Genomic DNA, 17855 nt, shown 5'->3' on the forward strand with positions numbered 1-17855 from the left:
GGCAGTTGCAGTGAGCCAAGGTTGTGCCATTGCACTCCAGCCTGGGAGACAAAGCAAGACCCTGTGTTGCGGGGGGGGGGTGGGGGGAAGAGAGAGAGAGAGACCAGTAAACTCAGAAGTCAGGCTCTGACTGAGGAGTATTCGTTTCCTTTGGCCACAGTACTCACACCGTCTTTGGGTAACTCTCCCTGATACCAAGAACTAGAGAAGCAGGGTTTGTAGGGCTTTGTGAAAATGGAGTCACAGTGAAAGGATTGCATAGGTTTTTGAGACATTTCAACTGAGTTAGAGACATTTCCTGCTCTGTTATATATTTCACATTTCTTGCCCCTGGAAAAATTACCTGCCTTAGACTGACAGGCCTGGGCCTTCCTACAGAAATATCTGTGCCCTGGTTCTCCCTTCTCTGATGACAAGGACCAAATTATGTGTTACAGCTCATTTTACATGAACTGAAGTTTTAGTTGCCTGTTGGGATTTAGGAGCCCCTCCAGTCATATTGATTACTTATTTATAACATCTTCTTTAGGGATGGGTTATATCCTCTGATGGCTAATCTCTTAATGTTGTGTTAAGTTTCCTGTCGATTTCAGCAAGTTATATTTTCTGACCTTGTCCCCAAATTCTGGAGGTGCATTGTATTTTGAACCCGTGATTTCCTTTAGGACGTGTGGGATATTTTGAAAATCTTGTAGATAATTTTAAAAGTGCAAGGCAATAAAGGAACCAGGATTACTCATTCACAATTTTAATCTAACGGGAACTGGTTTTCCCCAGTGAGGACCTGCTGTGTGTGCAGCCTCGTGGTAGGTGCTTGAAGAATACAAAAGAAGTTTCAGTTACTGTCCTGCAGTCAAGAAGCAGTCATTTTACTGGGGTAGAGCTAATTGCTATAGTAATGCCTGACTTTTCTCCACATTTCAGGAACACTAGCACAGCTTCACCTACTTCATCTGCAGTTCTCACAACAGCCATGCAACATTTTTCATGCTCCTTATTCGGATAAAGAAAGTGAGGCTCATTTGGTTAAGTGACTTGCCTAAGCTCCCACAGCTGCAAAATTCCGGAGGCAAATCATTTTTTTCCTTAATAATTGAGACATAGGTCTCCCTTTATTTTCAGGTGGTGAAGATTCTAGAATTAGTAGGAAATACTGATTCTATCTGAATCGCTAAACTATGAGGGAAGCTATACAAAAACCTCGATAGTTTTTGTTCCCTTTCTCATCTTGTTCCATAATTTATTTTGGTTGTTTTCAGTATTCTGCTATTAGGAATAATGCTGTCACAAATATAATTTCTCCTTTTATTTTTAGTTGATATAACTGTACATACTTATGGGATACAGAGTGATATTTTGATACATGTATGCAATGTGTAATGATTAAATCAGAGTAGTTAGCATATCTGTCACCCCTAACATAGAATTTCTTTGTGTTGTAAACATTCACAATCCTCTCTTCTTTTTGGAAACATACAATAATATTAATCCTATTCACCCTGCAGTTCTGCAGAACACTAGAAGGTATTCCTCCCATCTAGCTTAATTTTGGATCCATTAACCAACCTCTCCCCATCCTCCCCTCCCCACATTTTCCCCAGCCCCTAATAATCACAATTCTATGCTTTACTTCCATAAGCTCAAATATTCTTTAGTTTCCACATACGAGTGAGAACATGTGGTGTTTGTCTTTCTGTGTCTGGCCTATTTCACATAACATGATGTCCTCCAGGCTCATCCATGTTGCTATGAATAATAGGATATCATTCCTTTTATGGCTGAATATGATTCCAGTGCATATATATAACATCCATTCCTCTCTTATGGACATTTAGGTTGATTCAACAAATAATCTAATTAAAAACTGGGCAAAACATCTAAATAGACACTTCACAAAAGAAGACATAGAAATGGACAATAGGTGTATAAAAAAATGCTTAACATCACTAATCGTCGAGGAATGCAAGTCAGAATCACAATGAGATATCATCTCACCCCAGTTAGAATGGCTATTATAAAAAAGACAAAAAAATAAAGGCTGGAAAGAATGCAGTGAAAGGGAACTCTCAGGTGTTGCTGGTGGGAATGTAAATTGATATAGCGACTATGGAAAGCAGAATGGAGGTCCCTCAAAAACGAAAAATGGAACTGGCACATGCCCTAGCAATCCCATTCCTGGGTATGCATCCAAAGGAAAAGAAATCAGTATATCAAGGGAATACCTGCACCCTCATGTTTATTGCAGGACTATTCACAATAACTAAGGATTCAGATCTTATTCTGTCCGACTTGGAAGCTCCAAGCTCTTCTACTCCCCTACTATGCCTACAAGAACCTCCACCCACAAGCAGGGCTGAATGGATGTCAGAGTGGCCTAGGGGACAAGGGAAATTTTTTTTTAAGTCAATACATGTTAACCTTCAGGTTTAGATTCCTGGGCGATGCATTCGGTGATGGTTGTGCTCCCTAGCTTTCAAGGACTTATTTTTTTCTTTGGAGACACAGCCAGTCACACCAGCTAATTTTTCACATTGGTGGGTGTCTTTTCCTTTTTATGAGAAGGTAACAATATTGCATAGCATGAAAGGAGCATGACTAGATCCACAAAACTGCATTCCTGCTTTTGTTTTCATTTAAAACGAGTTCCTGTTGAGGATAGTGGAGATGCGTGCTTTGCTGGAGGAAGCCAACAACCCCATACTGGGAAACGATTTTGCATTGCTTAGTGTAAGATTAGGCTGCAATTGATAGAGCCTCTAAAATCACCGTGGAGAAACAAGGTAAAATTCTATCTTTCACATAAAAATCTACAGGCAGCCCAGGGCTGCTATGATACTCCCTAGAGCCAGACTCAGTTTCTTTCTTGACACTTCGCTGTTTCTAGTCCGGACTTTAACCTTAAGGTCTAAAATGTCTGTGTCCATCTTCCAGGCAGCAGGTTAAGGGATGAAAGAAAACGAAGGGGCAAAAAGCACCTACTTGCTGTTTTTGAAGAAGGTTACCAGATACTTCCACCGCATGACATTGGCCAGAAGTATTGTTTATGGAAACACCTAATCGTGAGGGAGATGTGGTCTTAATGCTGGACGGCCATGTGCTTTGTTAAAAATGAAGAACATGAGAACGGCTGTCAGGGGACAGCTAGCAGTCTGCCACCAAGGTCTTGGAATTTGACCCTTGCCCTCCCAACCCTACCTCAAACTTTGAACATCTGCACCCACTTAATGGATATTTGTTACATACTTGAGCAACCAACCCTAAAGAAAGTTAAAACTGCATTCATCACAATTTGAAAATAAAGACAAAGGGTAATATGTTAACGTTCATAATAGTCATGATCTCCTCTTAGAGAGAGGGATGATGCTGTTTGCCATCTTTCACCAAAAACATAATTTCTGGGGCCTTGACGGAGAGCTGGGCTTGCAGGTCAGCTTCACAGATGGTTTCTTTTCTTTCCCCTTATTTTCACTTAATTGGAAAAGCTTAAATTACAGTTAGAAGTAGCAGCAAGTGATTGATGATTCTGTCCAGTAGTCCTGCATAACCAAAGGTAAAACTGGGGAGATTGCTCACTGAAGGCCACTTTCGGTATTTTGTCAGAACAATGTCACACTTGGGATTGGGAAGGTTTCGTCTTAGGGCTACCACATAGGTTCCTTATCGACCCTTGGATTTGATTTTAGCCTAAACGCATGACTTTGTGTTGTGTTACAGTCCTTGGGTGTGTTTCTTAATTATCCCGAGTGATTGTGTCATGTCTGAAAACTATTTTTATTGCACTATCTGTGTAACTTTGGGCAAATCATTTACATGTTCCCTGCCTTGGTTTCCTCAACTGTAGAATAGAGATAGTGGTGGTAGTACTGTCCTTACAGCATAGTTGCGAATATTGTGTGGGCTAACGCACGTGATCACCTAACTCAGTTCTGGCACATAATACACACTCAATAGATATGCATTGTGGTGATTGTTATTTTCAGTATTTTCAAACTCTAGACTATCCAAGCCTTTTGTACCATAGTCCAATCTCCTTGTGAAATCTTGGTTTATTCTTCATTTTTCTGCCTTGTAAGTCATGAGCTTTCTTTCTCAAAGTGAGGTTTGGTTCTGGACGTTTGAATTACTGAACATGTTTTGGAGCTGCCATTGAAAAATAATAGAGATAGTTTCACTTGCATTAATGAGTGCCATAAAATATCTTTTTATTTTGTTCGTCATTTCAAAAACACATGTGAGCACCTCCATAGACAGTGTTCTTCAGTGGGGGAAGTAGTCTTCTATTTGCCATCTATCTCTGCCAGGCAAACTGAAAACGCAGACAGTCAGAGCCTGTGAGTTGAAGATTTTCTGTATAGTCTTCAACACTAAACCAAGATCAGAGGGCGTACTTAATGAAGGATTGTGCTATCAGCTTGTTCTTTCTCTCTGAACACAGTGAAGGAGTTTAAACACAACACTTGTGCTTCATTTTGCAGGTAGTTTTAGAAACTTGTCACCAATAATGAGACTTGCCAGTTTTTCCTACTTGGTTTTGGTCCTCTTTAGTTTTTTAGTGACAAAATTAATTAAATTCATGTCAGAAAGTAAAGAGTTTTTCCCCTGTGTGTGCTTGTTCTGAAAAAAAAAGTGAGTGTTTATTTGAAGATGAGGTGCCTTCCTCTCATAATCTGACACTTATTTGTAACAGACATGGTGACAAGGCCAGATGAATTGCTGGGTCAATAAAACCTGACTTTCAAATACTCATCACTGCATTTTCTGTCCTTATTTTTCATTTTTTGAGAGAAATCAGCACACAACACAATCACTTATTCTGAGACATAGATTCATGTTCTGTATTCATGTAGGAGCCCTGTTTATGATATTATTTTGCATCGTACCATTGTCATCATGATTTACAGTATTACTTCTAGGCTCTAGTAGATCACTTTTGTGGTTTGGGGCTATAACAGCATGATAGTAGAACAAAAATACAGACTTGAACAATAAACACTAAAAATGTGTGAATGGAGTCAAGTTGCAGGCTATTCACTGAATGTGAGCAGAGGAAAACCAACCATGTGTTATTAAGAGTGTAACGAGATTTCCGTGAAAATCATGATTGCTTATATTTCAAATCTGTTTCAAAATTGTTTTAACTTGTTCTTTTTTTTTCCTCTGAAGCTACCAAACTTCCAGGGGCCACACTTTGGGAACACTATCCTACTGTTTTCGATGAGAGCGTTTTTGGAATAGACTGATGAACGGGGTACAGGTGGGAAGGGACTGGTCCCTGGTGAATTTTAAAGAGAACGAAAATGAGACACTGAAGAACAACGGGTTGGGCTTCTTGTGTGGAACAGTTGGAGAACCAGGAATTTAAGCTATGTACTTACAAGTGTTTCCATTTGTTCTTCCTTTGTACCTTGCAGAATAAAAGCCAGGGATCCATCTTTGTCCGGATACACGCCCCGTGGCAGGTGCTGGCCAGAGAGGCAGAATTCTTGAAGATCAAAGTTCCTACCAAGAAAGTATGAGCATGTTTCTCCTGGGTTGTGGGCCTCCTGAGGGCCGGATGGATGCAGATAGTTTGGGAATAGGGCCAGGTGGGATGTGGGTTTTGTGGAATTGAAATCACACTTGCCTCCCCAGCGACCCATGATGTGGGGGGAACGGGGAAGAGTTGGGGTGGGGAGAGAGATCCTCCCACCTCAGAGCACTGGCTGGGTTTGCTCCACAAGAAGCAACACATTGTCCCTGTCCGTGTTCTTCATTTTTCTGTTTCACCTCCTTTCTCTCTTTTCTCAGGGTCCTAGTACAGTCAGACACTTCTTTAGTGAACAGAGTAATGAGAGAAGGCTGCAAGCCATGCTGACTGCATCAGCAGCGTGCAGGGGGAAACAGCACCAAATTTGCTGTGGAGATTCTGGTTATGATTCCGCCACTAAATATTGTGTGGTGGTGGGTTTCACTTATCTCTTCTGTAAATCAGAAGGTTCTTAATCAGGTGACTTGATTAACCTCACCTGGTAAGTGTTTTCACAATGTTCATGCCAGCGTCCCATCTCTGGGAATTTGACCTACTTGGTTGGTATGGAATGAAGTTCTCATCGGTGTTAGGCAAAAAATCCGCAGGAGGTTCTGATGCACATCTGGGTTGACAGCCACACAGTTTAGATGATGTTTGAGGTAGTTTTTTTTTAAATCCAGGGTAGCCTATACATAATTTAAAAATCTACCCAGAGGCCAGGCACAGTGGCTGACACCTGTAATCCCAGCACTTTGTTGGGGGAGAAGTGGAAGGATCTCTTGAGGTCAGAAGTTTGAGACCAGCCTGGGCAACATAGCAGTTTTAGAGGAAAGGAGTGGCTATTGACCTTGACCATCTGTGATGCCTCTTCGGGAAGGTCCTGTGGCAGATGGTACTCTACTTTAACCATGGGTGAACTGTGGGTGGTCTCTCTCTCTTTCCCTCCACCCTTCTTCTCTCTCTCTCATATACACCACACATACACACACACACACACCTCTCCATAGTGTAGTTGTGTAAGTGGTGACTTACCACGGCAAAGATCATCTTGCTCATTGTAACTACCATCATGATAGTTTCCATGCTCCCCACTGTGAACAGAATTCCATATTTGTTGCCTTCTGTACCACCACTGTGATCACCTGCCCCCTCGTCACCATGCCCACTCTCAGTGCCATCATTATAGTCAGCAACACCATTCTGATTTACATTGTGGGCTAACACCATTTTCACCACCAACAGATCTGCTATCTCCATCAAAAATCACTCATCAAATACCAGCATGTGACTGATAACCGTCATGAGTCCCCTGCTTGAGAAGAATAAAGTCTATGGATTCTGTTCTTATAGATTTATTACAATGGACAATAACTCCATGGCAGGTGGACAAATGCTTATTAAACAATGAACAAACACAAACATGAATATTAGCTACAAACATTTTGACAACGAAAGGTGATTTTTGGTGGCGGGAGCGCTGGTCGCATGCCTGAAGTGTCTTAGTTTCACAAGGACCACACTGTGTCTTTCCCCTTCGTTTGTACTGCTGTGTTTTTTGTCTCCTGGTTTCAGTCCTCTCAGTCTTAATAACACCACCCTCAAATGCGGGCACCATCTTTGTTTTGGATCTCCGTTCCTCCTTAACTAATGTTCTCTGGATTTCCTGGCAACATGACACTAGTTTCAGCTTTGGGTGGAGGCTTCTGCTTCCTGCTGGTAGGGTCCTGTTTTGGCCAACCCTATCACTCCTCTTTCTTCTGTCTTCCTTCTGACTTCAGTATATTCTTCTCCTTTCTGTCTGGTTTATCTGAATAATGTTTTCTTAACCTCATTCTATTTGTGTCTTGTTTCCTATGTTTTAATCTCTGCTGCTGATCCTTGGAAAGGAGGTGAGCAAAACTCTAATGCCCATGTTATGATTTCTATCCCCCAGGGTAATTCTTTTAGGGGAAACCTAGAGACATAGGAAAAGTGTGTCCTTTTTCAACCTCCCCTCGCTTATTTTCCTTCTTTGCTTTCCTTCCCATCCTTCTACTCTCATGCTTTTCCTTCTCTTCTCTCTTCCTTCCACCCCCTCTTCTGATGCCTCCTCCTAGCCTCCCTCTCTGTTCTTTGCACACGCTATGACACCTCCACATCTCTCTCTCTCTCTCTTTTTTTTTTTTTTTTGAGATGGAGTCTTGCTCTGTCACCCAGGCTGGAGTGCAGTGGTGTGATCTCAGCTCACTGCAATCTCCGTCCCCCAGGTTCAAGCAATTCTCCTGCCTCAACCTCCCAAGCAGCTGGGATTACAGATGAGCATTACCATGCCCAGCTAATTTTTGTACTTTTAGTAGAGACAGGATTTCTCTGTGTTGGCCAGGCTGGTCTCCAATTTCTGACCTCATGATCCGCCTGCCTTGGCCTCCCAAAGTGCTGGGATTACAGGTGTGAGCGACCACGCCAGGCCAGACACCTCCACATCTCTTGTCTTTCTACCACCTTCTCCTGCTCAGTCCTAGACTTGGCTTCCCCAGTAGTGCTCGCCTTTCGTCCCTCTGGTATCTCCTTTATCCTTTCACATGCTTATGCTTTTTAGAGCATAGTTTTGCATAAATGACATATTGGCCTTCAGAGTTTCAGTGCCTCTACACATGAGCTGTTTGGAACTAACATCTGTAGTTTAGGTAGTACCTGCACTTGAAGTTGTAGATGAGTTGGCGAGGGTGAGAACATACTATAAAACAGCCATCTCTGGGTTTCTCTCCCCGCTTTCCATTTTGGTAGACACGGCACTAGTTGAGTCCTCAGAAGGAGAGACTTTCTAACCTTGGTTCCGCAGGTATTCGTTGTGTGATTTGGGGAGCTCATCCCATCTCTCAATGCCTCAGTTGCCTCATCTATGATATGGGCATACTCACACCTGTCCTATTTTTCTTAGAAGGTTGTTGTAAGGATCTGATTCTTAATCAGTGCTGTGTAAACACAGGAGGTTGTTGTGTCTGCTTTCTGAAATATTTTAATGTGTATTCTCAATTGTTAGTCCCCCAATCAACTTCCTTTCTGACCAAAGAAGCAGCCAGCACTGATAGTGCTCCCTCTGTGAGAAAGTCCCTGGAGAGGCACTGAGGGAGCAGAAGCAACAACCCATGCCCTCAGGGTGCCGACAGTCACAGGGCAGCATGGGAGGAGTGCAGGTGCCCAGACATCAACACAGTGATGGGATACTGCGTCAAGTAGTAACTCATTAGCCCGGCACCAATTCTGTTCGTCAATGTGGTGGGTTAGGGAGTAGGGAGAGGCAAAGCCATGTGGTTGCTCCTCCAAGGCTGCAGATAAAACAGAACTTTTTCCCAAAGTTTCTGGGCCCCAAACTCGACTCAGGTGGACTGTTTTGGCTTCCTTTTGCCACATTTCTTTTTTCTTTTTTCTTTTTTCCCTTCCCTTCCCTTCCCTCCCCTCCCCTCCCCTCCCCTCCCCTCCCCTCCCCTCCCCTCCCCTCCCCTCCCCTTCCCTCCCCTCCCCTCCCCTCCCGTCCCCTCCCGTCCCGTCCCCTCCCCTCCCTCCCCTCCCCTCCCTCCCCTCCCCTCCCTCCCCTCCCCCTCCCCTCCCTCCCCTCCCCTCCCCCCCTCCCCCTCCCCCTCCCCCCTCCCCCTCCCCTCCCGTCCCCTCCCGTCCCGTCCCCTCCCCTCCCTCCCCTCCCCTCCCTCCCCTCCCCTCCCTCCCCTCCCCCTCCCCTCCCTCCCCTCCCCTCCCCCCCTCCCCCTCCCCCTCCCCCCTCCCCCTCCCCTCCCTCCCCTCCCCTCCCTCCCCTCCCCTCCCCTCCCTCCCCTCCCTCCCCTCCCCTCCCCTCCCCTCCCCTCCCCTCCCCTCCCCTTCCCTCCCTTCCCCTTCCCTTCCCTCCCTTCCCCTTCCCTTCCCCTTCCCTTCCCTCCCTTCCCCTTCCCTTCCCTTCTGTCTTCTCTCTCCTTCCCTCTTCTCTCTCCTTCCTTCCTTCCTTCCTTTTCTTTCTTCCTTCCTTTTCTTTCTTTTCCTTCCTTCCTTCCTTTTCTTTCTTTTCTTTCCTTCCTTCCTTCCTTTTCTTTCTTTTCCTTCCTTTCCTTTCCTTCCCTTTCCCTTTCCCTTTCCCTTTCCTTTCTTGATGGAGTCTCCCTCCAGTGGGAGTCACCCAGGCTGGAGTGCAGTGGTACAATCTCAGCTCACTGCAACCTCTGCCTCCTGGGCTGAAGGAATTCTCTTGCCTCAGCTTCCCAAGTAGCTGGGACTATAGGCACGTGCCACCATGCCTGGCTATATTTTGTATTTTTAGTAGAGACAGGGTTTCAACATGTTGGCCAGGCTGGTCTTGAACTCCTGACCTCAAGTGATCCATCTGCCTCGGCCTCCCAAAGTGCTGGGATTACAGGCATAAGCCACTGCACCCGGCCCTAGATCTTCTTTGTATCATAGAAGTCAATGGCTTGTAGTGGAGCTGACAGAGGGTGTTATACACAGGTGAGGGGGGATATAACTTGATATGCTGGGTAGGATGCTATGTTTGTAAAAATTAATCTAAGGCTCTGATCCCAGGGGTGGGGATCTGGGTTAAACCCAGTTCCTGAGTTGAGAGAGGAGCGTAGAAAATGGAGGACAAGACTCGCTGTCTGTGGAGGGCTAGTGTTGGGGCTAGCGGCATGCTGTCTTTTTAAAATGGGTTTGGGAAGTGATCAAAATGAGAAAAAACCACATTTGCTGAGAGCCACATCCTGGCGGCGAGGGAAGCGTGGAGGAAGAATGAGACATGGCGTGGGATCAGTTAAGCATTCTCCAGGCAGTGGAGGGTTGGATCATAACTCAGTGGGGTCCAGAGAGACCGGGAAGATGGGGAGGAAATCACAAAATCGAGATCTCAAACGTGGACAAATCCATTGTAATGTGTCCAGGGACTCCACGTCCTGAGCACAGATATTAACGGGGAGGGGGAATCTTGGAAGGAAGCATTTGTTTTCCAAAAACAACAACAGAAGAGCCAGCATTTTGCGAGGGACACTCAAGATCCATGCACAGAAGGGTGTGGGAAGGCCTGGCCTTTGGCCCCGAGCAGCCTGAGAAGGTTTGAAATGGGGGTATGGAAGCAGGTGCTTTCTCACCTCTGCTCATTACCAAGATGGCTCTTCTAGAGATTGTGGTCAACATTTCTGTTGATTTCTCATTTGCTTTTTTTGTATATATGAATGAACACTCCGTTTCTCATCCTTTACATTGTCTTATTCCTCAAGCCTCCAGCAGAGACAAGGTCGGTGCAAGCTGTTAGGGACGACTTTCTTTTCAATGAAATCATATTAATCCAGCCCTAGTTCACTAAATTTGGAAGAAGTGGCATGCCTGGGATGGGTGAAAAACCACTTTTGTCCAATCGTCAGAGCTTTTGTAGCTATTATTAGTAGAGTGACTGATATTGCAGGGGTCTCATTTGCTGTCCCTCAGAGCATGCCAGAACTTTAGCTTATGTGTCCTTTGCATGCAAGTAGATGCTGTTAACTTCCAGCAAGTCATGCCTTTTTAGGCAAACAGGCTCAGAGCTCCATACATCTCCAAAACAGGAGTAATACACGTTGTGGAGGGAAGTGGTGGTGATGTACTCGAATGCCTGGTAGAGAGGCACACACAACACATGAGAACTGCCGTTATTACTGCTGTTGGTATTGTTATTCATAGCAAGGTGTGCAGGCAGCGCAGTTGGTACAAGACTAGGACTGTGTCTGCTCTTTGATTCTCTCCTCTCTTCTCTGCAGTGTTGGGGGAAGCAGGCCCAGTCCCTCAACTCTGCCAAGGCAGCCAGAAGTACAGACATGAAATCTGTGGAGATGCAGGAACAGATGGCCTTTGGACTATATGCTGGGGATTTCCATTTCCTAGAGCACAGGTCCTTGGGGCGTCTGTAAACACAATGGCTCCACGTGCGAGGTCTGTGGTGCAGTTGCTGGGAAAGCCAGTGAGAAGACTGCTGGGGTCCCGTGGTGCAGGAGGCAGAGCTTGAAGGCACCCATTTTAAGGGAGAGACAGCAGACGTGACAAGTGGTCCACCTTGAGTTCTACTATTGACTGTGCCCCCATTAACCTGGGGTTAGTTGATTCATGTCTTAGTCTGTTTCCTAAAAAGGACTTGAGATGGATTACAACCAAAAGAAGGAATGCAATGGATCATTTTTCAAAAGGACAGATAAAAAGAGGCATGTAACCGGGGAGGGGAGGAAGTAGGGAAGTGCAAGGGAAATAATGATAGTGGAAACTAAAAATAAGGGTGATGGATGCAGGTAAGACAGAGTTGCATTCTGGGCTTTCTGGTAGCCAAGACAGAAAGGACTGTGGCTCACAGTCGTCTATGGGAATCAGCATCTGTTTTGCCAAAGAAGGCAAAGTTTTCCTGTTGTAAAGGACATGAACAATACAAGGGACTATGTTTTCAGTAATAAGTTCACACAAGCTTCTGCAATGTTCGTCATGTGACTGTTGCTTACACTGATTCTGGATAAAACTGGGGATGTAATGTTAAACTGTGGTTGAGGGAGGGTTGATACAGAGTAATGTCTGCAAATTTCTTTAAAAAAAATTTTTTTTATTATACTTTAAGTTCTAGGGTACATGTGCACAACGTGCAGGTTTGTTACATATGTACACATGTGCCATGTTGGTGTGCTGCACCCATTAACTCGTCATTTACATTAGGTATATCTCCTAATGCTATCCCTCCCCCCTCCCCACTCCCAACAATAGGACCCGGTGTGTGATGTTCCCCTTCCTGTGTCCAAGTGATCTCATTGTTCAGTTCCCACCTATGAGTGAGAACATGCGGTGTTTGGTTTTCTGTTCTTGTGATAGTTTGCTAAGAATGATGGTTTCCAGCTGCATCCATGTCCCTACAAAGGACACGAACTCATCCTTTTGTGTGGCTGCATAGTATTCCATGGTGTATATGTGCCACATTTTCTTAATCCAGTCTGTCTCTGATGGACATTTGGGTTGGTTCCAAGTCTTTGCTATTGTGAATAGTGCCGCAATAAACATACGTGTGCATGTGTCTTTATAGCAGCATGATTTATAATCCTTTGGCTATATACCCAGTAATAGGATGGCTGGGTCAAATGTTATTTCTAGTTCTAGATCCTTGAGGAATCGCCACGCTGTTTTCCACAATGGTTGAACTAGTTTACAGTCCCACCAACAGTATAAAAGTGTTCCTATTTCTCCACATCCTCTCCAGCACCTGTTGTTTCCTGACTTTTTAATGATCGCCATTCTAACTGGTGTGAGATGGTATCTCATTGTGGTTTTGATTTGCATTTCTCTGATGGCGAGTGATGATGAGCATTTTTTCATATGTCTCTTGACTGTATAAATGTCTTCTTTTGAGAAATGTCTGTTCATATCCTTTGCCCACTTTTTGATGGGGTTGTTTGTTTTTTTCTTGTAAATTTGTTTGGGTTCTTTGTAGGTTCTGGATATTAACCCTTTGTCAGATGAGTAGGTTGCAAAAATTTTCTCCCATTCTATAGGTTGCCTGTTCACTCTGATGGAGTTTCTTTTGCTGTGCAGAAGCTCTTTAGTATAATTAGATCCCATTTGGCAATTTTGGCTTTTGCTACCATTGCTTTTGGTGCTTTAGACATGAAGTCCTTACCCACGCCTATGTCCTGAATGGTATTACCTAGGTTTTCTTCTAGGGTTTTTATGGTTTTAGGCCTAACATTTAAGTCTCTAATCCATCTTGAATTAATTTTCGTATAAGGAGTAAGGAAAGGATCCAGTTTCAGCTTTCTACTTATGGCTAGCCAATTTTCCCAGCACCATTTATTAAATAGGGAATCCTTTCCTCATTTCTTGTTTTTGTCAGGTTTGTCAAAGATCAGATGGTTGTAGATGTGTGATATTATTTCTGAGGGCTCTGTTCTGTTCCATTGGTCTATATCTCTGTTTTGGTACCAGTACCATGCTGTTTTGGTTACTGTAGCCTTGTAGTATAGTTTGAAGTCAGGTAGCGTGATGCCTCCAGCTTTGTTCTTTTGGCTTAGGATTGTCTTGGCAATGTGGGCTCTTTTTTGGTTCCATAAGAACTTTAAAGCAGTTTTTTCCAATTCTGTGAAGAAAGTCATTGGTAGTTTAATGGGGGTGGCATTAAGTCTGTAAATTACCTTGGGCAGTATGACCATTTTCACAATATTGATTCTTCCTATCTATGAGCATGGAATGTTCTTCCATTTGTTTGTGTCCTCTTTTATTTCACTGAGCAGTGGTTTGTAGTTCTTCTTGAAGAGGTCCTTCACATCCCTTGTCAGTTGGATTCCTAGGTATTTTATTCTCTTTGAAGCTATTTTGAATGGGAGTTCATTCCTGATTTGGCTCTCTGTTTGTCTGTTACTGGTGTATAAGAATGCTTGTGATTTTTGCACATTGATTTTGTATCCTGAGACTTTGCTGAAGTTGCTTATCAGCTTAAGGAGATTTTGGGCTGAGATGATGGGGTTTTCTAAATATACAATCATGTCATCTGCAAACAGGGACAATTTGGCTTCTTTTCTTAATTGAATACCCTTTATTTCTTTATCTTGCCTGATTGCCCTAGCCAGAACTTCCAACACTATGTTGAACAGGAGTGGTGAGAGAGGGCATCCCTGTCTTGTGCCAGTTTTCAAAGGGAATGCTTCCAGTTTTTGCCCATTCAATATGATATTGGCTGTGGGTTTGTCATAAATAACTCTTACTATTTTGAGATATGTTCCATCAATTCCGAATTTATTGAGAGTTTTTAGCATGAAGGGCTGTTGAATTTTGTCAAAGGCCTTTTCTGCATCTATTGAGATAATCATGTGGTTTTTGTCTTTGGTTCTGTTTATATGCTGTATTACGTTTATTGATTTGCATATGTTGAACCAGCCTTGCATCCCAGGGATGAATCCCACTTGATCATGGTGGATAAGCTTTTTGATGTGCTGCTGGATTCGGTTTGCCAGTATTTTATTGAGGATTTTTGCATCGATGTTCATCAGGGATATTGGTCTAAAATTCTCTTTTTTTGTGTGTCTCTGCCAGGCTTTGGTATCAGGATGATGTTGGCCTCGTAAAATGAGTTAGGGAGGATTCCCTGTTTTTCTATTGATTGGAATAGTTTCAGAAGGAGTGATACCAGCTCCTCCTTGTACATCTGGTAGAATTCGACTGTGAATCTGTCTGGTCCTGGACTTTTTTCGGTTGGTAGGCTATTAATTATTGCCTCAATTTCAGAGTCTGCTATTGGTCTATTCAGGGATTCAACTTCTTCCTGGTTTAGTCTTGGGAGAGTGTATGTGTCTGGGAATTTATCCATATCTTCTAGGTTTTCTAGTTTATTTGCATAGAGGTGTTTGTAGTATTCTCTGATGGTAGTTTGTATTTCTGTGAGGTCGGTGGTGATATCCCCTTTATCATTTTTTATTGAGTCTATTTGATTCTTCTGTCTTTTCTTCTTTATTAGTCTTGCTAGCAGTCTATCAATTTTGTTGATCTTTTAAAAAAACTAGCTCCTGGATTCATTGATTTTTTGAAGGGTTTTTTTGTGTCTCTATCTCCTTCAGTTCTACTCTGATCTTAGTTATTTCTTGCCTTCTGCTAGCTTTTGAATGTGTTTGCTCTTGCTTCTCTAGTTCCTTTAATTGTGATGTTAGGGTGTCAATTTTAGATCTTTCCTGCTTTCTCTTGTGGGCATTTAGTGCTATAAATTTCCCTCTACACACTGCTTTAAATGTGTCCCAGAGATTCTGGTATGTTGTATTTTTTTCTCATTGGTTTCAAAGAACATCTTTATTTCTGCTTTCATTTCGTTATGTACCCAGTAGTCATTCAGGAGCAGGTTGTTCAGTTTTCATGTAGTTGAGCGGTTTTGATTGAGTTTCTTAGTCCTGAGTTCTAGTTTGATTGCACTGTGGTCTGAGAGATAGTTTGTTATAATTTCTGTTCTTTTACATTTGCTGAGGAGTGCTTTGTGTCCAACTATGTGGTCAAATTTGGAATAAGTGCGATATGGTGCTGAGAAGAAAGTATATTCTGTTGATTTGGGGTGGAGAGTGCTGTAGATGTCTATTAGGTCCACTTGCAGAGTTGAGTTCAATTCCTGGATATCCTTGTTAACTTTCTGTCTCGTTGATCTGTCTAATGTGGACAGTGGAGTGTTGAAGTCTCCCATTATTATTGTATGGGAGTCTAAGTCTCTTTGTAAGTCTCTAAGGACTTGCTTTATGAATCTGGGTGCTCCTGTATTGGGTGCATATATATTTAGGATAGTTAGCTCTTCCTGATGAATCGATCCCTTTACCATTATGTAATGGCCTTCTTTGTCTCTTTTGATCTTTGTAGGTTTAACGTCTGTTTTATCAGAGACCAGGATTGCAACCCCTGCCTTTTTTTTTTGTTTTCCATTTGCTTGGTAGATCTTCCTCCATCCTTTTATTTTGAGCCTATGTGTGTCTCTGCATGTGAGATGGGTCTCCTGAATATAGCACACTGATGAGTCTTGACTCTTTATCCAATCTGGCAGTCTGTTTCTTTTAATTGGACCATTTATTTCATTTACATTTAAGGTTAATATTGTTATGTGTGAACTTGATCCTGTCATTATATTAATTGGTTATTTTGCTCATTAGTTGATGCAGTTTCTTCCTAGCATTGATGGACTTTACATTTTGGCATGTTTTTGCAATGGCTGGTACCGGTTGTTCCTTTCCATGTTTAGTGCTTCCTTCAGAATCTCTTGTAGGGCAGGCCTGGTGGTGACAAAATCTCTAAGCATTTGCTTGTCTGTAAAGGATTTTATTTCTCCTTCACTTATGAAACTTAGTTTGGCTGGATATGAAATTCTGGGTTGAAAATTCTTTTCTTTAAAAATGTTGATTATTGGCCCCCACTGTTTTCTGGCTTGTAGAGTTTCTGCCAAGAGATCTGCTGTTAGTCTGATTACTTCCCCAGGCGTGGGATGTAATCTCCTGGTGTGCTGTTTGCTAAGACCCTTGGTAAAGCGCAGTATTAGGGTGGGAGTTACCCAATTTTCCAGTCTCAGTTTCACTTGGCTAGGAAAAGGAATTCCCTTCCCCCTTGCGCTTCCTGGGTGAGGTGATGCCTCGCCCTGCTTCAGCTCTCGCTGGTTGGGCTGCACTCACTGACCAGCACCAGTGAGATGAACTCGGTACCTCAGTTGAAAATGTAGAAATCACCCTTCTTCTATGTTGCTCACGCTGGGAGTTGGAGGCTGGAGCTGTTCCTATTCAGCCATCGTGGGCACCCCCAATGTCTGCAAATTTCTGAGGCACTAACTGGGTTCAAAGATAAAGGTTTGAGAAGAAATGCCACTGATACTTTAATTCTTTTCAGTTGAACCCATGTTTTGACATGTTTATGTCTACTAACCTGCATTTATTAAAGAATGAGTTATCTTCTTTTCTTTACCATAAAACATATGTAATTGCTATTAAGCATTATTTATCAGTGTGAAAAAAATTGGTGTTTCCACACTGAGCTGATAGAATTCCAGTTAAAAAGCAAAGAAACTTGGCATTTCAGTTAACTTCAGTGGTCCCTTAGGAGGGAAAGGTAATTCCATTTAGCCTTGGAAATGATTGGAAATTGTTCTCAGGTACTTGTTATTGTCTTTCTAGAGACTCTGATTTGGTAGCCCTGGCTTTTGCAAAAGCTTCACAGGAGGACCTCTTCCTGGCTAATGGTGCCCACCCAACCTCAGGGACTCTACTAAGCCAGGACTGCAGCACCTCTTATTTCTCAGTTATTCAGATTTGAGGCTTGTATTAGTTAGGGTTCTCCAGAGAAACAGAACCAACAGGACACACACAGAGAAACACACAGACACACACACAGACACAGACACACACACACACACACACACACACACACACACACACACACAGAGGTATCATGAGGAATTGGTTAATACAATTATGGGAGCTGGGAAGTCCCAAGATCTGGAGTTCATGCGATGGAGACCCAGGAGAGCTGATGGTGTAGTTGCAGTCTGTGTCCAGTCTGAGAACTAGGAGAGCCAACAAATAAGCTCCAGCAGCCTCAAGACACAAGAACTGATGTTTCAGTTCAAGTGTGAAGGCAGGAAAAGACTGATGTCCTAGCTCATGCAGTCAGGCAGGAAGAGTTTCCCCTTACCTGTGGGAAGGTCAGCCTTTTTGTTGTATTCAGGCCTTCAACTGATTGGATGAGGCCCACCACATTAGGGAGGGTAATCTGCTCTACTTAGTCTACTGACTCAAATGCTCATCTCATCCCAAAACACTCTCATAGATACACCCAGATGTTTGACCAAATATCTGGGCACCCAATGGTCCAGTCAAGT

The 17855-nt window shown here is 43.3% G+C and overlaps 1 protein-coding gene across 1 annotated transcript in view; it reads left to right on the top strand.

The window, feature by feature from the left end:
- Positions 1-17855, top strand: part of LOC105484171 (anoctamin 2) — a 363016-nt gene that overhangs the window by 62625 nt on the left and 282536 nt on the right. Inside the window, exon 3 of the mRNA XM_011745546.2 lies at positions 5412-5510. Coding sequence (XP_011743848.1) covers positions 5412-5510 — 99 coding nt within the window. The remainder of the gene's footprint in view (positions 1-5411; positions 5511-17855) is intronic.

The sequence above is a fragment of the Macaca nemestrina genome, chromosome 10 (genome assembly GCF_043159975.1).
Source record: "Macaca nemestrina isolate mMacNem1 chromosome 10, mMacNem.hap1, whole genome shotgun sequence".
Lineage (NCBI taxonomy): Eukaryota > Metazoa > Chordata > Mammalia > Primates > Cercopithecidae > Macaca > Macaca nemestrina.